The sequence below is a fragment of the Stenella coeruleoalba genome (genome assembly GCF_951394435.1).
Source record: "Stenella coeruleoalba genome assembly, chromosome: 6".
Taxonomy (NCBI): domain Eukaryota; kingdom Metazoa; phylum Chordata; class Mammalia; order Artiodactyla; family Delphinidae; genus Stenella; species Stenella coeruleoalba.
Window position 1 is genome coordinate 126,757,859 of NC_137151.1, and position 23,471 is coordinate 126,781,329.

Consider the following 23,471-nt stretch of genomic DNA (forward strand, 5'->3'; position numbering starts at 1 on the left):
ACCTCCCGTTTGTTCCCCTAGAAACAAAATTGTTCTTCTGATGCAAGCTTCTTGTTGCCCCTCCCTTTCCCTTCTGAAGTTAATCATGTAAGCGTCTAATTTTAGCCATTTACCACCTACTTATTTTATAATTCCCCATATGCATATGAATAAATTTTGGTTTACTTTTTCTGTGTTTAAAGAAAAAAAAACACAAAAGGACGTTGCATGACTTTTTCCAAGAATTAGAAGTGTTGGCCAATAATTTCCAGCCACGAAGTATCAACAAGTTCCGTATCCACTATAAAATATGCATACGATATAACGGATGTATTATGAGAACACCTCCCTCCTCAGGCTTCCCAAGTGTCTCCATAAGCACAGTGCAAGTGCCCTTCAAGCTTCTCATGAAACCATGAAGTGTGTCTCTAAGTTTATCACCCTTGTTATATTAATCAGGATGATACAGTGGACCCCTGAACAACGTGGGCTGAACTCTGTGGGGCCACTCATCTGTGGATACTTTTCGATAGTCAACACTACCGTGCCACCCGGGCCCTGGGTGGCTGAATCCACGGACAGGGGGAACCACAGACCGTGGATACCGAGGCCCGCCTGTAAGTTATATGCCCCCATGTTGTTCAAGGGTCAACTGTATAAACTTCTCACGTTGTCAGTGGAGTTTGGCTAAAACATACTTAACATTAATTTTTTTTTTTTCCTAGAATATGAGGAACCAGGGAAACTGATTTCTACAGACCACTGCCATAAAAAAGCACACCATCAACCCCCCCTTATTCCAGGAAATAAATGGCCACAAAACACCCTCCACTCTAATACTGAACCAGTCCTTCTCTAAAAGAAACAATTCCTTAAAATGTTCCCAAACTGCTGGCTCCCTCCCTGCAGGGAACCAACCGGTGTCTCGGTGTCTCAGAGACACACCAGCCTCCCGGCCGCTCGCCTGGGCGTTTCTAGAAATACGCTCTGCAGCCTGGCCAGGGAACCTTCTCTGAGGAGCAACAAACCTTTCCAGCTACAAACAACTGCAGGAGACGCTCACAGAAGGGCTTCACTCCTTCGTCTTTATCCCTCATAACACGCTTTCTAGAGGGAAATTTGGTAATAACTGTTGCTCATGTCTTCAACACTCAAAAGAAATTCTGTGAATGAAGAAATATAGTCACTCTATTTACATTCTAATTTCAATTTATCATTTTTTAAAATATCAAGCAACTAAATTTCCTTTCAGAAAACAGCATTCCTCTAAACAGTCACACAATTTTTACCCCACAGACAAATATAAAGGCTACGGCAGGCATGGTGACTTCTGGGAAGGGGGAAAGAGCAAACACACAACGGAGAGGCCTGACAGACATACCTCAGCCAGGTGTCAACGTCAACACCAGCAGTGATGTGTCACGTTGATGGTACTTAACCCTGTGGTCTTTCTCCCCCAAACACACACATCCAGGCTAATTGTAAGGAAAACACCAGACAAACTGCAGTTGATGGACATTCTATAAGACACCTGACCAGTACTCCTCAAAACTGTCAGAATCACTAAAAACAAGCAAAGTCTGAGAAGTCGTCACAGCCAGGAGGGGCCGATGGAGACGTGACAATTGAAAGTCACGTGCTATTCTGCATGGGATCCTGGGACAGAAAAAGGACATTAGGGAAAAAACGATGGAAATCTGAATAAGGTATGGACTTTAGTTAGTAATATGTATCAATATTGTTCAGTATTGGTAACAAATATACCACAAATATAAGACGTTAATATGGGAAGCTGGGGTATATGAGAACTCTCCAGTACCTTCATTTTTCTGTAACGTTAAAACCGTTCTAAAAAATGAAGTTATTTTTAAAAACAGTTAAGCATTTTAAAAGTTAGATTTCCCCAATCATTTAAATATTGATTAAAAATTTCAACATTTCTAAACTTTAAAATTGTAAATCCAATATAGTATTAATAGATTCCCTTAGTGCTCACAGATTAAAAATAAGACAGAACTTACCAATGATGAAAACCTGCCAAACAGCCTCCCCGTGTCACTGGGTAAAGTGACGAGTACGTCCAGCTTCTGGTGGACTAGTGCAGAGCAAGCCCCTCCCAGGCCACCAAGACAAACGGACAACATGTAAAACACCTGTGCCGAGACATCAAAGGCAGGGCGGTGCCAAGGCCCCAGGAAAGGAAAGCAAAAAGGACGGCTGCAAGGTGACTGCTGCCCCCCAGGGCCCCGCCCACTCTCTGGCAGGAGCCTGGGGGCTGAGCCAGCCCTCAGCAGGGAGGGGGCCATGGGGACAAAACTGCAGGTCAGGACCCACCAAAGAGGGGGGCTCTAGTAAAAGTGCTCCACCAGGAAGGTCAAACAGGAAATACGCCAGACCGCACACACCTAAGTGCAGGGTCCCCGGCTTGGTTTCTGACAGACTCGGGAGCCTGCCCTACTAAAACGCTGCCAGAAGACAGCAAGGACAGCGACAGCAGCCTCACGCTAGCTGTACAGTTCTTCCAAAATAATGACTGGCCTTTTAAAAAATACCAGCATACCAAAAAGGATTAAATGTCCCCAAACGGAAAGGACAGAGGGAGAATCAGTTTAAACAGATGGAACAGAGGTCCAGATATTACAGTTACCAGATAACTTTGTGATTAATATGTCAAAGAATTTAGATAACAAAATAATTTCAACAGACAACTCAAAATTATTAAAAAAATGGAAATTCTAAAATCAAAAAGGACTACAATTAAAGTTAAAACTTCCAATATAGAAAATACATGTCTAGGAGCAGATTGGGAAGCGCTGAAAGAGTAGTAACTTAGAAGACAGACTGAAGAACATATCCGGGCTGAAGGTCACAGAGAAAACAGAATGAGAGACACAGAAAAGAGGGACACAGCACACGGTGAAAAGGTCCAACATGTGGTCAAGTGGAGCCCAAGGAGAGCAGAGAAGACGGGGTGTAGCAACACTGACGAGGTACCAGCAAGACTCTTCTAAAACTGACAACGAATGTCAGCCAAGGAATGTTCTGAGCTACAAACAAAGCACACACAGAAGCACAGACGCACACACCCCAAGACAGTGTGACTGCTCAGAACCAAGTCAGAAACACCACCTAAAACAAAACAAAACCAAACCTTGCCAGAAACACAGGAAAACAGTCTTCAAAAGAGGTTTGCACCTACATGGGTGGGCAGCAGGACACAGCAGAGGCTGGAGAAACACCAGTGGAAACTGTGGAAGGGAGCAGTGGTAGCAGTGGTGGGAACCTGGTGATACACTGGGGGGAATGATCCAGGAAGGAGACGCACTGACCTGAGGGAAGCCAGGTTTCTCACTATCTGAGAAGGACGTGGGCTGGGGGACAATGAGAACGAGCCTTGTTGTGTCACTCTGGAATTGAAGGTACTGATGTGAATTCACAGCTGTCAGTATACTGAGAGACAGAAATGAATATAGATGTATACGGATAAAACAGAAGTCTGTGAGTCCACAGTGATATAAATAAATAAATGAAGAAACAGAGCATTTCTTTATAGTAGAATAGTAACTAATAATGTAGAAGGAATGACAGAATTAGGAAAATTACCTAATAATTAATTTAGCCATGAAAATCAACAGATGCTAACTTCTGGGTCAAGGTTTGATGAGAAAATGGATATTTACCTAGTTTCAAAGTACTTCCCCTGAAAATACTTATTAATTACAAGGAGTAAAAGAATAACTTTACAGCGAGGACACTATCTCAGTCAAGTGATCAAAGTTAATAGAAACAGTGATGGGACAAAGAGGAATCACGTGCTACCTGATAAGATAATGAGTTCTGTGACCTTCCTACAAAAAACACATGAAACCTAAATCCAATCATGGGAAAACATCAAACAAAACCAAATTGAGGGACATTAAAAAGTAACCATCCTGTAATCTTCAGAAGTGTCAAGGTCTTGAATATCAAGGAAAGCCTGAAGAACTGATCAGATTCAAAGATTCTAAAGAGAAAAGATAATTAAATGCAATCCATTATCCTGGATTAGACCTTTTTGCTCTGAAGAACATTCCTGGGACAACTGATTAGCCTTGAACAAGGTCTGTAGATTAGAGGTAGCAATGTATGAATGTTAATTTCATTTATCTACACCTAACCCAGAGCAAACATAATATTTGGTGAATTATTGAAAACTTCCTCCACGAGATCAGAAACAAGAGAAGGACGACCACTGTTACAATTTCCCAAACCTTAGTGCATATCAGAATCGGCTGGAGGACTCCTTAAAATAGATTCCTGGGCCCCATCCCCAGAGAATCTCATCCAGTAGGCCTGGGCTGGGGCCTGAGAACTTGCATTCCTCATGAGTGCCCAGGTGATGCCGATATGGGGACCACACTCTGAGAATCTGTGCATTAAGATGTTTGAAGATAGTGGGGTATAATGATGACCACTTACAAAGGTTCAGAAGTTATTTTTCTATTCTTGCTATTTTTGTAAGTTTGAAAAATTCCAAAATAAAAACTAGAACAAATTAAAGACCATTTTAAACAATAAGGGTGAGAATTTGTTGTCAGCAAAGCTTCCTCAGTCAGAAGAACTATGATCCTACCTGGAGGTATGGAGACCAGGGAGGGTAAGAGCAGCAGCAGGGCAGCCATGGGTCAATCTGCACGAACTGACCACATGAACAATAACCACAGTGTCCCGAGGGCTTAAAATACATGAAGAATTACGATATATGACAAAAACAACACAAAACACAAGAGTTGGGTAAATGGAGTTAGAAGTGTTATGAGGTCCTTACAGTGTTCTGGAACTAGAGAGCTACTAACTTATAACAGAAGTTAATAAATCAAGGATGAATACTGTAATTACCAGGTTAGCCACTAAAAACTATTGAAAGAATGATAACTAGTAAGCAAATAGAGGGGGAAATGGAATAAAAATGTTAAAAAAAAAACCTCTTAATCCAAAAGAAGGCAAGGAAAAAAGACAACAAATACAAAGAACAGGTAAGAAAAATATAAAACATGTAGTAGGATAAGCTATTTAAACACAAATGTATCAGTAATTACACTAAATGTGAATGGACAAATATTCCCAATATTTAGACTGGACAAAAACTAAAGACATAACTGTTTTCAGGTTAAAAGGTGTCCACTGGAAATACAAAGATACAGAATGAATGAAATTAAAAGATGTAGAAAAAGCAATAGCATGCAAATGCTAACCAAAGGGAAGTTGTAGACACTATGTAAGTTTCAAATAAAGTAACCTTTAAGGTAAGAACCATGACTAAAGTTAACAGGGAAAATTTCATAACACATAAAAGGGTGACTCTATTAGGAATGTAGAGCAAGTCTAAATTTGTGTATGTCTAATAATACGACCTCAAGATACACACAAAGCAGAACTTGACAGAAATACAGGAGGCAGAAACCCACACAGAGTGACAGATTTCCAGACGCCTCTCACAGCAAACTGACAGAAGAAGGAAACAAAAATCAGTGAGCATAGAGACAATCTGAAGAATGTGATCAAGAGACTTCCTTTCAATGACGCTGCAAGAACCTTGCACACAATGGGGCAGAGTAGGCCTTCTTCTCAAGGACCGTGAAACATCACCAAAATGACCAATGCTCGGCCGAAGAGTCAGTCTCAGCCATGTTCCAAGAACAGAAATCATAAGACTGTTTCTGCCTAGAGTGAAATTAAGCAAGAAATCAGTAACAAAAAGACAATTAGAAAGATTCCAACTGCTTTTAAATGATCCAATATAATTTGAATTCGCACACTGGTCAAAAAAGAAACCAGATTAAAATCAGAAAATATTTTGAATTGAAGGATAATGAAAACATAACATCAACAATTATGAGATCAGGACTTCCTTGGTGGCGCAGTGGTTAAGAATCCGCCTGCCAACGCAGGGGACATGGGTTCGAGCAAGCCCTTGTCCGGGAAGATCCCACATGCTGTGGAGCAACTAAGCCCGTGCGCCGTAACTACTGAGCCTGCACTCTCAGTAGCCTGCAAGCCACAACTACTGAGGCCACATGCCACAACTACTGAAGCCTGCACGCCTAGAGCCTGTGCTCCACAACAAGAGAAGCCACCACCATCAGAAGCCCACGCACTGCAACGAAGAGTAGCCCCGCTCGACGCAACTAGAGAAAGCCCGCGTGCAGCAATGAAGACCCAATGCAGCCAAAAAGAAGTAAAATTTTTTTTAAATTTTTTAAAAAAGAAAGAATTATGAGATCAAGTTAATTAAGACAAATTTGGAGGGCAATGTGACCAGCTTGACACGCATATATTCAAAAGCAAGACAGGCTGAAAATCAATGATCCACCCACTCATACTAAGAAGATAGAAAAACAGCAAATGAAAAGGAAAAAATAAGGAGCAATAATCAGTGAATTCGAATGTACAACAAACAATACCAAGCAAGAAGCTAGTCCCTAAATGACAAATTTCTCTCAAGAGTATAGAAGGAAGGGACACACCAGGACCAACAACAGGGATGGAGAAGGGGACAGCGGTCACCATCAGATGTGATCTAATTAAAAACATTAAAAAAGGACACTTTAAACAACTTAGTGAAAGAAATTAGAAAATTAGAAATGAGGGCAACTTCCTCAACAAACACAACTTTCAAACCTAAGAAGTAACAGAATATTGAACATTCCGTATCGATTAAACAAATTTATAATTTAAAATATTTCAACATAGCTCCATCAGTCAATCCTGAACACTGAAAGAAGCAGTAATAACAATCTTAGGCAAACTCTTCCAGAGACTAAAATGTGAGGGTCCCATCTCAGCTCAGTGTTTGATAGCAGCATGATCCTGATAGTAAATCTGACAAGGATATTACAAGAAAGAAACATCACCATCCAACATAAACACGAAACTCCTGAACTAGACACGCGAATTAGGCTCAGCTGCACATGGAGAGTTTACAAAGCACACACAAGTGGGACTGATCCAGGAAACCAGGGTTGGCCTCACATGAGAAAATCAATCACTATAATTTTTATGACCATATTAACATAAAGAAGAGGAAAATCACCCGTGACAGACAAATGTGATAAAACTCAACACCCGTACTCGACAGAAGGTCCTCGGAAACTACTAATAAAATGGAACTTCCCCAACCTGATAGACTATCTACACCTAACCCAGGGCAAACATAGTATCTGGTGAATTATTGAAAACTTCCTCCACGAGATCAGAAACAAGAGAAGGACGACCACTGTTACAATTTCTATCCAACCATGAACTAGAGACACACCCAATGTATTAAGGCAAGGAAGAGACACGGGTATAAAGGTTAGAAAGAAACAAAACTGTCATTATTTGCTGGCATGCATTTTCCTTTTTATATGGGACTTTCAAATGCCCATTTTCCACACAGATTTAATTTTTGAAACTTGTAGTGTTTCCCGTAATTGTCGTGACGATGGCCTGGGCTGTTGGTTTGTTGGAATTTATTTGCTCTGAGAAGTGTCTCCTCCCAGCAGTGAGCAGGGCCACCTGGGGCCCTCACCCACTCCACGAGGGACAACGTCGGTGCAACTGGGTCTCCTCCACGACACGTCAGGCCACTCCGTCCCCAGGAGCCCTGCTGGACCTCCTGAGCCCCTCATCTGCCCACCCATGCTCGACCACAGTGCACGCCCCCCTACCTGGCTATGAGGGTCCTGCCTGTTCTGGGTACCATTCAACTTCTCTGGGGTCATTTGGCTCAATCCTCCTTGCTTACAGAGATAGAGATAAACACAACCTGTTTATAAAGAGACATACATTAACAGAAAAGACGAAATTCCTATGGACAGTCTCCCACTTGTAAAGATAACTGATGAAGTAATAAACACACAAAAGCATAAGCTCCCTGAAGACAGTGACTTGGGCCCCCTGCCGTCTCCCGCCCCTCTGAACCCCGTGCTCCCCTTCTCTCCTCACTGCAAAGCCGTCTCGACCAGGACCACAGCTTCACAGGACAGTCAGACGCTGACAACTTCCAGACTCCAAACCCATTACGGGCAGACCTTGGAAGCAGGTTCAGGTCCAAACAACACAATAAAGCAAGTCACGTGAATTTCTGGCTTCCCAGCGCGTATAAAAGTTATGTTTATGCTATACTGTAGTCTATTAGGTGTGCAGTGGCATTATGTCTGAAAAAAACCACTGTGCGTGCCTTAAGGCAAACCTTCAATCGGTGAGAAACGCAGCATCCACACAGTGCGATGAAAAGAGGGCGACCACCACTCAGCACCTCCTCTGGGGAATAACGAGCATCTCGAACTTGCCATGGCCAATGAAAAATTCTTGATCTTTCCTGGAAACCTGTACCTCTGCGCCTTCCCAAAGTCTGCCGGTTCCAACTCCAGAGTTCTAGTTCCTGAGGCCAGAAACCTAGAAATCAGCTTCCTTTTCTCACTTCCCAATACAAAAGTTCAACAGCCTCTGTCGGGTCTATCCACGACCTGAGCACTGTCCAAAACGCCTACAAGGACCACCCTGGTCCCAGCTGACATACCTCCAGTCCGTATGCCGTTACCAGCCGCCTAGCTAATCTCCCTGCTTCTGCCTGCACCCCTACTCAATCCATCCTTTAATCAGAAACCAGAACGTTCCCACTACCAAGTGCATCTCACAAATCACTTATTCCCCGTATCCTGCACAGGACAAGCCAGAGCCCTCACACCAGCCCGGGGGGCCTCCGCCACCTCTTACTGCTTGTCCCAGCCCGCCCTCCACGCTCCAGCCACAGTGGCCTCCTGCCTGTGTCTCTGATGTCCCAGACACGTGGGGCTGCGCCACTGCCTCGGTTCTCCTCCCCGTGTGGCCACCTCCCCCAGCACACCCACCCCCTCCCCTCACCCCTGCAGCCTCTGCTCACCCATCAGCTTCTGGGTGAGGCCTTCCTGGACCACGACCGGACTTCAAATCCAACTCCCCCAGCCCACAACAGCTGGCCCTGCCCTCCTCTGGGAATTTAATTTTCTCCACAGCACTTGCCACCGTCACTTAACGAATTCTTTGCTTCACCTTCTGTTTATTTTCTGTTTCCTCCCACTCGGACGTAAGTGCCTGGGAGGTCGGGGATTCTTCTCCGGGTCACGCGCTGCTTTGTTCCAGGGCCTAGGACAGGTCTGGCACCTAGTACACACTCATAATACCTAGTACCACTCATAACACCTAGTACACACACATAAATATTTAGTGGAATAAATAACTGAACTAATGAACAAATGGAGTAAATGCATGAAAGAACAAGATGAAAGCGCCTGATGCCCAAGGAACCTGAAATGAGCAGAGGCGGCTGCTCAGGTCATCCGAGGGCACCTTGCCCATCAGGTCACAGCTGCATACCAAGTGCACTGCCGCTTACATTAAAAAATGCAATGCCTTTTTTTCTTACATAAATTCATTTTAAAAGGAAACTTTGTATCAGTAATACAAGTGAAAAGCCATTACCACGCAACCACAGTAGGAAGCATAAGAAAAACCGCCGAAGCAAAGCCACGTCCCTAAACCCCACTCCACGTGGGCGACTGCACAATCTCTGAACCCACTGCCCGCTGCTTCCTTGTTTAAAAGTGAGGTCACAGAACGCTACAGAGGCGTTAAAGACACATTATCAGTAAATCACTACTCTGGTGTAATCAGAAAAATTTACAAGTTAAAAGGGCAATTTATTTATCTGTTTCAAAATTCTCTGTGCACCACCTCCAAACCCCCAGGGCCCCGTATATGGACTCACGGACACCACCAGTGAGACCACGGGCGCTCGCAGGGCTGCGATGAGGGAGGGGACTCTGCAGGGGCCAGGGCACCCACCCTGCAGGACCGAACTCATCAGAGGTCACGGAAGGGCTACAGGCATGGGACAGACTCTGCCGCTTTGGCATTTCAGCTCAGGCACTTCTGCACTGCAGAGGAGGGCTGCAGGGAGAGACCCGACGCGGAGGAGGCCAGACAGGAAGCTGCAGGACAAATTTAAGTAGGACGGTGGAGGCCGGCACAAGGTAGCGGCCCTGATGACAGGACAGCCGCCTGTAAGACAGCCTCATCAAGGCCGGGTGGGTCATTACATGTAGGGTGGGACAGCGACGGGGTGGGTCTCTCGGCCTCGGCAGGAGCGGCATCGAGGCACCAGCGGCCGAGAGGAGCCAGCTCGGCCTCTGGCCTGCCAGCTCCCCTCAAAAAGAGAAAGAGACACCACGCATGCACTCACATCCCCGCAAACATGAGGAAGAAAGAAATGTGCCAAAATACTAACTGTAGGTCCCTCCGAGTGACACCTTTACAGTTTTACGTACTTCCCCGAATGTCTACATTTAATAACACCACTTCCAAGGCCACCAAAAGAACTTACGTAAAAGAAAAGGCCAAGTATCTCAGGTAAGAAAGAGAGCAACGGGGTACCCCTGGACATTCGATCGGCGCAGCTGCAAGCGATGCGCCGAGCATCAAATCAGAGACTCACAGTCACGCACAATATCTAACCCAGATTCCAACTCACCCAAGTAGCGACTGACCTAAGTACAATCATTTCACACCTTTGCCGATAACCAAACACAACCACCACTGACGCGGAAACGGGGCACGTTCTCACTACCCCACTGACGCCACGATTCTCAGAGGAGGTGCTCACTCACCGGCCAGGTCCCAAGGCAGAACTTACAATATTCTCTAAGTTCACCATTCACCATGCTGAAAACAGGTAATTCACTTAAAAAGCTACGGAAATTGGAAAGACGACCAACAAGCAGTCGGCCCCGCCCAGCTCCCCGCCTCACTCCTGCCCCTCCCGCTCCCGAGGGCTCCCGTCCAACCGAGCGCCTTCTGCAGAAACACACACCTTCCCTCCTTATGGAGGATGTACCGTGAAGAGGAAGGCGACGCCAGAGTGAAATCTGACATGAAAGGACGTAGAGGAAAGCTGAGGAAGAGAGAAGGTTCTGATGTCAAGACAACACGCTGACCCGGAAGGCTGCCCGCGGCACACACGGCCCAGAGGGGCAGCGCCCTGCACGCAGCCCTGCCGCGTCAATACACTGATGAAGGGGGAAAGGAGAATTACTGCGGTGAAAACGGAGCTCTCTCACTAAAACAAACAAACAGAAAGCATTCTTCAGAGAAGTGACTTTGTGCCAGTCGTCTGAGACCCGGCACTCGAGGGCCTCACCTCCTTGAACTCGTGGAAGACCCGGTCGCTCTGGTGAGAGCCGATGGTGACCTCTGGGAGGTAGACAGGAATGGTTGTGTAATTCAGCACCTCCAACTTGTTCTGAACCCTAGAAGGTAAGGCAGATATAGTCACACTAAACATCAAAGTAAATATAACAAAATAAGCTATCAGGCTGGTTCTTTAAAACATCCATGTTGAGAAATTCATCCACGCGCTCCCAAGCAGGCATCTCAGAAGCCAAACTCCCCCCCAGAGACCGTCCGGGCTGCGGCGGCTGCTCTTCTGAAACCACCTCCGCAGCCGGAGACGGGGTCTTTCAAGAGTCTCATGGCCACAGGTGACTCCCTTTGGGGACAGACACAGTTTTGAAAAATAAAAAAGGAGCCGCAGTGTGTTTTAAACATAGGACTACCAGGAATACAGAGCTAAACACAAACACCACATGTCACAGTGCCGCGCGTGGTCTGCTCTCATGAACAATGTGCACATTTAATGACTCTTGGGGGAAAGAGAGACGAGCAACTCTCCTGCATCTCCCACCGCCCCGCGCGATGCCCACGCCGCCTGGGGGACCGATTCCAGGGCGGAGGCTGACGAGGCCTTAGTGGAACTGCAGGGCGGGGCTGGGGAGAACTGCCCCGCAGGACGGCCTGCTGCATCCCTGCTTATAAACGTCTCCTCCCCTGCTTTTCTCGGCACCGAGAAACACACATGAGAGGACACACTCCTTGCCTGACCGTTTTATTTTGAATGCTAAAATATTTATACTTTGTTATAACTTGCTTATTTTAAATTAAATTTAGTCTGAATATAACCACTATACTTGAAGATAAAAAGCATTTTGAGTGCTTTTAGGAAAAAATGTTAAAGTTTCCTTTCTTAAGGGCTCAAAACAAAGAAAATGATTCTTTTAAATGGCCCCTTTCCCATTAATGACTTAGTTTCTGTCTGTAATGGCCCAAACGGAAGCTCTTTTAAATGGATCTGGCTCTCAGACGCTTTGTGAGGACAAGCCCAGCCTGTCCCCTGCACCCTGGGCAGACTCAGCCGCAGTCAGAACCGCCTGGTCCCAGCCCAAGCCCAGGTGACGCTCGGCCCCTCTCCCATAGAGGACCACAGAGCACTGAGAACCTGTGACAGGCTGAGTGTGACTGAACAGGAGGCACAGGCACATCCCAGGGTCACCATAAACGCTGTGTCTGTGTCACTCATATGACAACTAGTAATCCAATAACCTAACATCACTCCAAGCAAACACTGCTGCGACATCTTGCACATGGCTACAACGTACACGCTCAAACACGAGAAGTGTTTCTCAGTTTTAACCGTAAGTTGGTTATAGAACACCTTTCATCAGCATGTATCAATAAAGTACATATTTATTTTTAACACAAATAGAATTATTCTATACTTATTACAGCAAGGATAACTTTTAAAGTGATCTCACCATAAACAATTTCAACTAAAAATGAAGTTTATATTTTTAAATGTTAATAAATATCAAAGTGGGGTATGATTTGATTTTCTCTGTGGTTTGAAAAACCTAACACAACCTTGAGAACTGGAAAGTACAGACTGGCCTAGGGGCTTGTGTGGAATACACAGAGCAACGGCGCCATCTATGCATAAGTTGGCAGAATTACAGTTTACACACAACCCCCCCCTTTCAAAATGGGTGTATCTTTGAACAAATATCTTCAAACTGCCTTTGGAGATTAAAAAAATAATCTACAGTGACTGTTCTCCCACTTACTCAAACTTGGATAAACTGCTCCTTCACTTTCTGACTACCAGCTTAAACGATGACCAAGAAGAGCCCGTGTGTCCTGTCTCCAGTAAACCCGAAATCTCGGCCTCCAAAAACTACAGACACGTTCTAGATTGAAGACAAGCGAGGGACGAAGACAACAGGAAGCCTTCTATGACTCAGGAGCAGAAAGCAGTGAAAGGAAAACTTCTGTTCACAGAGCACTTCGTTTAATTAAGGAGATTCAAAACCTGAGCACACGCTCTTCACATCACAGGCCAAAGTGCCCCCCCACCCCCCGTAAGAAGACAGAGCATCCTACAGTGTGGTTCACAAAACGAGGTGCTCTGCCACGTAATTCCAAAACAGAAGAGTGAGGCCAAGAAGAGAGAGAAAACAACAATAGTGAACTATGACTTACGACTCAAAGTGTTTCCCAATTAACAGAACGCTTACACTTTCTCCTAAAACATGTCCAAAGCATATTCTTTAGTTTCTCCTGAACCGCAAAGTTCTGCTTGAAACCCTATACTTCTGATACCAAACTCATACCCTGCAGTTTTTGTCGCACTGGAATTTCCTGTTAGAAAGCCATCCGCCAGGAGTCTTAGAAACACAAGTCAGCAAGGGCGAGAGGGGAGCCCAGGCTCTGGAGGGCGGGAGGAAGGTGGGCACAGTGGAGGCCTCACTGGTAACAAGTCTCCAGCACGAGGATGAAACCACCAGGGCGGCGCCGGTCAGTTATGGATTACGGATACGAACACAAAATGCTATCAAGGTTGGGAAATAAGCACTCACACGCACATAATTATACCCCACACACGTTCGGAGATGGTACAAAAATGTCCTAAACCAATAATTTGGTCAGGTTCTAGACAAAATGAGTACAACTGGTAAATGGCAGGTTTACCATAATTATCTTAGAAAATGGCCATAATTTTCACTTGAGTCTCCCAAATTACGAAATGGTACTTAAACGAAAGTAAACACAATTACCATTGTAAACCGTTATGCAATATCCTTGGGAGGCAGAGGAGCAAAAAACTGCGAGAAGGAAGAACAATACCATTTATTTCAAAAATAATTGAACCAATTGAATGCTGTAATTTGTAAACTGTGAGGGAATGACAGGCTCCCTCTCCATGCTCTGATATCAACATAACCGAATAACTAATAAGACTATGATCTTAAGACACGAACTTTGGACACGGCGTAGCATCTAACTGATACACACTCCAGAGTACCTTTAGGAATTACACTGTGCTTACCACCCGTGGAAGGAGCGGAAAAGGCATCCCACATCCCACTGGGCTGCTGAGCCCGGTCGCAGCAAGATGTCAGGGTGCCAGGACAGTCACCTTTTTGTATGTTTTTCACGTACTCTGCCCTGCAGTAGCTAATGCTAACAAGAATCACATATAAATCCACATAAAACGACAGCCGGAAAAGTTAAGAGAAGGGTTCAAGTAGAAAAGAAGGTGCACAGAGCGAGGCTTAGGAGAATGCTCAGATCTTTGGGTAATTACTGGGCAAGAGGGGGAGGTAATGGATTCAGGAGACTGTATCCTGATGGAAGAGGTAGAACCAGATGATTAGGACTCTGAATTAATTCTAGGAAATGAAACTTGGATTTATGCCTAAACCAAGATATGCCACTGAAGGATTCTGAGTAAAGAAAGAACAGGGTCACTGTGATATTTTATGAAAATTAACCTGGCGGGCGTACGCACAGGGGATGGGTGGGATGAAGAAATAACTAACCAAGGAACGGAGATCAAACCCCAAAGAAGAGTCACCGGAGACCAGCACCACCCTGAGGGCGGGACCCAGGGGAAGGTGAGGGGTCAGTAGGGAAAAGGAGGGTTCAAGCAGATGACCCCAGGGGAGGAAGCAACGACCCCACCCGGCCTCCAGGCTGATAGGAGGGAGGGCACAACGGAGACCGCAGGAGGGCGCGGCGAGCTGAGGGCTCCAGGACCTCAGCGGGGCAGTGCTCTTGGAGGCCCAGTCCCCCACCTGCAAGAGGACGGGAACCTCCACCAGGCGGAGAGCTGTGGACTCAGGAAACGTTTCCCAGACACCTCCCAGACACGGTGTCGACGCTGACTGTGTGCCTGGGATCGAGCTGACACCTCGAGCTCTCAGCAGAGGGAGAACCCCACGCAGCAGCTCAGGCAGACCTCATCTCACGTGCTCTGCTCTACCGCACTGTGCAGATGCTGCGTCTCTTACAAGCTGGAGGTTCGTGGCAACCCTGCGCCGTCAGATGGTGGTTACGATTTTTCAGCAATGAAGTATTTTTTAATTAAGGTATGTACGTTTTTCTAGACATAATGCTACTGCACACCTAACAGACTACAGTTTGGTGTAAACATAACTTTTATATGCGCTGGGAAACCAAACAGTTCATGTGACTTGCTTTACTGTGAGACTTGCTTTACTGTGGTGGTCTGGAACCAACCTGCATTATCTCTCAAGTCTGCCTGTAAAGATTACCTTTTTTAAACAAGGTTCAGAACGAAATAGTACATAATATCATTTAGGTAAATTTACAAACACATATACATATGTAAGTATCTGACAGAAAACAAAGTCAACCACTAAGCTTTAAAAAACAAAGAGGGACTCCAGGTTCAGCTCCAACAAGGAAATAGCCTGGAAACCACCTCTCTAGTCCTTTACAACAAAGGAAGCTGAGAAAAATGAGAATCAATTGCTTGTCCTGGAATAACAGTAGCAACAACATACGGGTGATTAGGGCACACAGAGTGCAACGAACGACAGCAGCACCATAAGGGGTGGAGGGGGGAATCTGCCCCAGCCGTGAAGTGGTATCGCCACCTGAAAGCAGGCAGACATGAACTGGAAACCACAACAACGGTAACAAATTTTTACAGAGTACAACAGATGTGCTAAGAGAAAAGATAGAATGGAATCATACAGAATGCCCAATTAAAACCAGAAAAGGTAGAAAAAAGGGGCAGGGGAAGGAAACAAGGAACAAATGCAACAAATAGAAAATGATGACAAACATGGTAGAAATTAATCCAAGTATATCAACAGCCACTTTAAATGTGAACTATCCAACTATACTAATTAAAGCTGGAGACTGACAGAGTCGATTCAAAACATAAGGCCAACTATATGCCGTCTATAAGAAACCCACCTGAAATCAATCCAAAGACTCGGACTAAAAGTAAGGGGATGGAAAAAGATACACCATTGCTAGATTAAGTGAAAGCTGGAACAGATGCATTAATTTCAGACAAAGCAGACTTCAGAACAAGAAAGGATCAGGAATCCTTTACACAGGGGCACTGTGTAAGAGTAAAGAGCCCAGTCGTCCAAGAAGAGACTTAACATCCTAAACACGCACGCAACTTACAGAGCACCAAGATAAACGAGGCAAAAACGAATAAAACTCAAAGGAGAAACAGACAAATCTGCCACTGCAGTTAAAGATTTCAACACTCTCCTTCAGGATCGGGCAGATCCAGCAAAGAGAAAAGCAGTAAGGACGTGGATGACCTGAACATCACCACCAACCAGCTCAGTCTCACTGACATTTGTAGACACGCCATCTGACGACAGCAGAATACACACTCTTCTCACGCTCAGTCCGAACATTATTCAAGACAGAAAACACTGCTGACCACGAGAAACGTCTTAACAAGGGTAAAAGGGCAGAAATCATACAAAGTACGTTCTAGGACGACAGCGGAATTAGACTAGAGGGAAATTTATAGCATCGAGTGCATACATTAGAAAAGAAGAAAGATCCAATCATCTAAGCTTCTACCTTAGGAAACTAGAGAAAGAAGAGCAATTGAAGCCCAAAGGAAACAGGTTAAAAAAATAGCAATAAAAATTGGAGTAGATGTCAATGAAACTGAAAATAAGAAAACAACAGAGAAAATCAATAAAACAAAGAGCTGGTGCTTTAAAAAGATCAATAAACATGAAGAAAAAATTCACAAAGGACAAATAAATAGCCAATAAAAATACACCTGTTTGAAGTTCAGTGTTTATGAAATGCAAAAATAAAGCAAATGCTTTTCTTTGATATCAAAATCACAAGTTTTTGTTTGCTTCTTATTTTAACTATTCTGGCTTAATAAAGGCTTTCAGAAGACCGGTCCAAGTGTGCAAGCTGGTACACATCTTCTGGAGAACAATTTCAAAATGTGTTCATATAATCTGACCCAGTAACTCCACTTTTATACCTTAAGAAAGTAACCTGAAATGGAACAAAAATAAATACACTACGCTCATTACCGTTACTACGATTATGAAGAAATGGAAATAACCCAAAAGACTGATATTAAAGAAGCGGCAAATGGATTATGCCTGTATCTCAGAGGTCAACAACGTTTTCTGTAAAGGGCCAGATGGTAAATATTTCAGCCTGAGAGAGCTACGTACGGCTTCATATATGCACTTTTTCCTTCAGTCTTTTAAAAATGTAAGGACCATTCTTAGCAGCTGAGGCCTGGGTGGGCCCACAGACCATGGTTTGCCAACCCCTGACTGGCATCAGTCAATGGATTTATGCAGTGTGAGCAGCCATTAAAAAATCGAGTTTTAAACGTCTAACAAGATAGGGACATGCTCATATTAGAAGTTACAATACAAAGACATAATGCAAGATAATTTTTATTTAGAAATATATGAACACACCAACACTTTACAAAAGACTGGAAGAGCCTGCATTAAACTCTGACGCTGGCTCCTGTGGTGGCAGAACTGTAGGTGGTCTGGCTCCGTCTTGGACTTCTGTTTCCTGACCTTCTTCTACGTGTGGGTGTGACTCTGACCTCTGACCCTCCCGATCCCAGTCTTTTTTCAGTGCCCCTCCCCAGGTTAAATTCTTCATCATCACACTCTCTCAGCTCTCCTGCTCGCTCACATCCACCGGCAAAGCCCGACCCTGTTCGCATGCAGAGCTCTGCCTCACCCCCCCGGTACCTCCATGACCATGCACCCCCGTCCGCGGCAGCCGCCCACAGCTCCTTCCCCGTCCGGTCCCCTCCACGGGCCTGGGCGGCGTTCTGGACCTTCTCCTCCCTCCTCAAACTACAACACGGCCCCTCCCGCCCTCAAGGCCTCTCAGGGCTGATGACCCCTCTCTCATTTCACTATGAAGACAGAAGCCAGCTGAAGAGAAGCTCCAGGCGCGCCTGGCACAGACCCACTTCCCTAAGCCCCGCCCTGTCCCCGCCTGCCCAGCACCAGCGTGGGAAGCAGGAACTGCCCATCAGTGCACCAGCCCACGCCCTCCTCCAGGGCCTCTCCTGTCCTCTCGGCATCCTTACCCCCAGCCCAGCCACAGGACCTCTCTCATTGGTACAAAACATGCGATTTCTTCCACCTTAAAACACACAACAGGGCTTCCCTGGTGGCGCAGTGGCTGAGAGTCCGCCTGCAGGGGACACGGGTTCGTGCCCCGGTCCGGGAAGATCGCACATGCTGCAGGGCAGCTGGGCCTGTGAGCCATGGCCACTAAGCCTGCGTGTCTGGGGCCTGTGCTCCACGACGGGAGTGGCCACAGCAGTGAGATGCCCGCGTACCGCCAAAAAAAAAACAACAAAAAACATACAACAAAAACAGTGAAAAATGAATAAAATTTTAAGTCTTAGTTTTAACAACTAAATCAACAGGTTCAAAAGGAAAACTTATTCACTTTCAAGCACAGGATGTGGAAAACTAACGGCAGGTCCATTTTCCATACACGCTCATATTAGGGTGCGTCCAAGTGGAAAGAAACAAGTGCGTTCGCTATTGAGAGAGACTGACCTAGCAAAGGGCTCTGCACGGCGGAAGGCCAGCAGACCAGCTCCGCGGCGCTCACCCGATGGGCTGACGGCAGAGCGGTCACCCAGGCAGAAGGCCACGCGAGGGTCACACAGACGTGTGTTCCCCAACACTGACTGAGCCCCGCCACCGCCTGAGCCCGGGTGCCAGCAGCGCAGGCCGATGCGAGCCTCCGCCAGGCCCCCGCCCCGGGGCACTACGGGGGTCGGCTCCCCGGATCCCTCCAGCACAGGGGCAGTCACCTACGCTCACAGGAAAGTGACGTTTCCTGGGTCGGAGCTGTCTTCTCTGCCTGGAACACTTCTGCAGAAGCACAGCTCGTACGCCTACAGAACTTGCCCATTGCTGCGAGCACAGCAGGCCTGCACCGCCGTCTCCCTGGGCTGGAGTACCAAGCCCCACGCACCAGGGACAGCGTGACCACGGTGAGCACCTGCCTCCTCGCTGGGAGGCTGGGACCCAAGGAGGTACTAAAGCAGAGGGCGCTGTGTGACCAGCACCCAGCACAAGTTCTGCGCACTGAGTGTCTAATGGGCTTTCTGGGCAAAATACTGCCCACGTGTCACTGCATCTCTCAGGAACAAAGTAGCCCACTCAGCATGTCCCCTTCTGCCGTGGCCTCCCCCACCTCCACGTTCACCACGGCCTCCCCGCCCCTCCTCTCCCGGCTCCAGCCCCAGCGGCTCCTGTCTCAGGACCTCTCCGCCCGCCGGCATCCCTGCCCCACGCTCACCCCAGACACTGCGGGGCCCAGTCCTCGCACACTCGGCTCTCCTCAGAAGAGAGGCCTTCAAGCCTTCCCCAGAGCGCCCTCTGTCACTCACCCCAGCCACTGGCTGCCCCATTACTCAGGGTTACCTTTCTCCCCGGCCTTTAGCACCCGTATGGCTCTACTGTTTCAGTGACAGCAGGACTTTTATTTGACGCTATATTCCCTAAATCTGGAACACTGCCTGGCACAGGGCGCAAGCAAAATACTTGGTGAGTTAATAATGGCTGCCTATCAATTCACCGCCAGGTCAGAGAGAGCAAGAGCCTGTGTGGAAGGGAACAGGAAGTACGCCTCATTATCTGGCAACCTGCAACACAGTTACTCCAAAATTCTGTAAGTTCCCACAGCGGGCAACGCGCCACACTGGAAGCCAGCCCGGCCCCACCCGGCACCGCCCAGCTCCGGCGGACTCACCGCATCCTCAGACTGTGGAAAGTGCGGTCGTCCTGGTCCAGCCACGGGCCTTTCTCGTACTTCAGATACTCAATATCCTCGATCACCTGGACGGAGGAATTTAATGAGACAACATTCAGTGCACGACAAGCCACAAATACCTGGCGGGAGAATCGCACCGTGAAAGTCGAAATGAAAGGAAGGCGGGCAGACAGCCTTCTGTGAAGCGGGGGCCGAGCGACGATGCCCAGTGTGGGCACCTGGCCCAGCTGACACCGGGGTGCTGTGGAAACTCCCTGGCAGGCTGGGAGAAAAGGAGCAGGTGCAGGAAGCATCAAGACGAGGGAGGAAAATCAGCATTCCTCAGACTCCTCATTTCCTCCCATGTACCCTTCTTCCAGAAGGCAAGATTCAGCCACTCGAAACAACACGACAAGAAAATAAATACATGTCCTAGAGAGCACCAATAATCCAAGTTCCTCAGCCCCAAAGCCGGCGGTCCGTACAGTCTGACCTCCCAGAGGGGCGGCCTTTCCAGACGCATTCTCCCCCAAAACACACCGAACCTGGGGACCTCTCTTTAGCTTTCAAGAATTGGAGCACAGGGCTTCCCTGGTGGCGCAGTGGTTGAGAGTCCGCCTGCCGATGCAGGGGACACAGGTTCATGCGCCGGTTTGGGAAGATCCCACATGCTGCGGAGCTGCTAGGCCCGTGAGCCATGGCCGCTGAGCCTGCGCGTCCGGAGCCTTGCTCCGCAACGGGAGAGGCCACAACAGTGAGAGGCCCGCGTACCGCAAAAAAAAAAAAAAAAAAAAAGAATTGGAGCACATTCAGTTATGAACACAAATGATAACCCAGTCTCAGAGAAAATGTCTTACTCTTCTGCTCAGGCACATGCCACGGAAACAACATCACAGAAAAAGAAGGCTGGAAGGAAATGAAATGCAACTTAACGGGTCCAAGTAGAAAGAGCCAAGCCGAAAAGAACTGCCAGGGCCGGGCCCAGAGCCGGCCTTGACTGCAGGTCCCCCGTCCTGGAGGAGTGAGGCCTATTCCCTCCAGCTCTCTCCTCCCCTCTCCCCAAGCCAGGAGGCAGCTGAGGGCCGTGTTATCATTAAAGCAGCCAGCTGCTTTGCAAGGCTTCCTGTCTGCTGTCACCACCTACACCCCAGCCCCAGATCATAAAGCCTGTATTTTCTTCTAGACTTTTTACACCTCTTGTTGTGTGCTTTTAGTAATTTATGCTTAATATATAACACAAAATACGGGCCTTTTTTCTTTAACGTAACAGATGGTCATTTGCCTCAATACCATTTAAGAAATAATCTATTTTCCTCTATTTTGTTTTTTATCAACCTTTAAGGTACTGACTTTTCCAAGCTAAAGTTACAAACACACATGAGCACACATATGCACCTGTTTCTGCACTCTGTTCTGTTCCATTAAGGTATTTATTAATCCTTGCATTAATACCACAGTGCCTTAATTAACGTAAGTTTGTAATATGTTTTCATACTTGGGCAGGAAAATGTTATTCTTTCTCAAAATTTTTGGTTATTACTAAGTTCTGAAAATTGCAGAGGGTCACTTGATTTCACAAATGCACCTGCGAATCTGGGGAAAGCTGGTATCTTTACACAGTTGGCTGCTGAACAACATGCTCCACGCGGTCAAAACCCCGAGTACAACTTGGAGGCGGCCCTCCCCGTGCGTGGACAGCGCCCTGCACATCCGCGGTGCCGTGTAGCGCCAGGATGTTTATTACTGGAAACTGAAGACCGTGCAGCGCTATAGGATTTACTACTGAAAAAATCCACGTATGAGCAGACACGCACGGTTCAAACCCGTGTAGTTCAAGGGTCAACAGTCTTAGTAAGTCTTTCCCGTTAACTAACCCAACTTTCAGTTTTACCATCTGTTTAACAAAAATGTTGGTGCAGATAACCTAAGGTTCTTTGCAGCTTCACCATTCCATAATTTTAAGATTCTAGAAGCTGAATAGTTTAAAAGAAAATCAAAATCTCATGACCTGGGGAATGTGATGGGTTGGCTCGGTACTTGTTTTAGATTATAAAACACAGACACCTCTAAGACCAGTAGGAGCTGAATTCATTACCTGATTTGTAAAAACCTTATACATGAATTAAATTTAAGAATAATTATAAGTTTTTCAGCCATTTTCTTACCTTTTCTGCATCTTCAGCTTCCCTTGCACTGTACTGTAAAACCTCACAGTTTTCACTGTTAGAGAAAACAAGACGACATTCATGTAAATTTCCCACGTGGACGTTACTGTACAAAAGAATACCTGACATCAAGGCTCCCACTCTAAGTATCAACACTCCACATTCTCTGAACTGGCTCACGGGGCACGACCAGCTAAGGAGGGCAAGTCAGAAGCAGGGATGCTCGAGGCTGGACGGTGACAGCTGCAGGTCTGTTTCCTGACTTCCCCTCTGAATGGACCGTTCCCGCTGCATGGGCGTGAGGCCAGCGTCTACAGGGAGCAGGGACACGAGTCATCTCTGCTGCCACGCAAACCATCTCCAGCTGCAGCACTCGCTACAGGAAGGTACAGGGGAGCCCGGGGCCTGAGTGGGACGGACGCACAGAGAGCAGCTAAGTGGTGTTTGGAGGGTGGGTGTCGCGGAGCCAGAGGGGGGATGGGAGGGGCACGTTACTTGAGCTGCTGGAATTTCGGAGACAAATGAAACCCTCAAAATAACCTGTTTCAACCAAACTATGCAACAGGACAGCAGCAACTCGGTTCCCTTAGTCCAGGTCCTCAGTCTGTACACTGAAAAGTCACGCTGGGTCCCAAAAAGGGGGACAGTGGAGGGAGCTTCCTGCACGTCTACCCATTTCCTCACCACATCTACTGCTGTGCGGAGACCTGGCTGCCCAGCCAGGCGAAGACTGAAACCCGCCTCCTAGTCAGTGTGCCCTTGCCTCCGCCACCACCTCCAGACCAACCCGAGGGACGCTTCAGAGAGGCCCACTGGAGAGCCTGTCTCTGCAGGAGTGTTTGACTCCGCGCCCCCGCCCCGCTTCCAGGAGGGTACAGCAGAAGGGCAAGGCTGGACCACCCTCCCATGAACACCGCTCCGCATCTTCTCATTCAGGCGTCTTTACACCAGAGCGCCCCCTACTGACGGGAGCCACATCTACACCAGGGTCACTACTCCAAGAACACACGGCCCCCCACGCATATGCCCACACACAGCTCCTCCAATACAAACTACTGGAAGCAGGGCTCCACCCAACCTTCCTGCAAAGCGGTTCCAGGCGGGAAGCCCGGCCCCTGTGCAGTGTCGGGCAGCAGCGCACAGGATGGCCTGTGACACCATCATAAACAGAGTGGAGTTTCCTTTCAGGTGAATACATGCATCATCTTAAAATAAACAGACTCTGTAGTCACAGTGCCGCGCTACATGTCGCGTGAAGAGCAAACAAACATCAACAAAAAACCCTCTTTTTTATTTCATCGGGTTTGCTCACTGCTTATCAAAGTAGAAGCCAGCGTTCGGGCCTGAGGGGCCCGACTGGTGGTGAGTCTGCAAGGAGAGAGA

At 47.0% G+C, this 23,471-nt stretch overlaps 1 protein-coding gene across 1 annotated transcript in view; it reads right to left on the reverse strand.

Annotated features, from left to right (window-relative positions):
- The window catches only part of NDUFA10 (NADH:ubiquinone oxidoreductase subunit A10), a 49,219-nt gene that overhangs the window by 13,719 nt on the left and 12,029 nt on the right, over positions 1-23,471 (reverse strand). The window contains exons 7-9 of the mRNA XM_079924776.1: positions 22,089-22,143; positions 19,924-20,009; positions 11,177-11,285 (exon numbers count right to left, since the gene is read on the reverse strand). Coding sequence (XP_079780902.1) covers positions 11,177-11,285; positions 19,924-20,009; positions 22,089-22,143 — 250 coding nt within the window. The remainder of the gene's footprint in view (positions 1-11,176; positions 11,286-19,923; positions 20,010-22,088; positions 22,144-23,471) is intronic.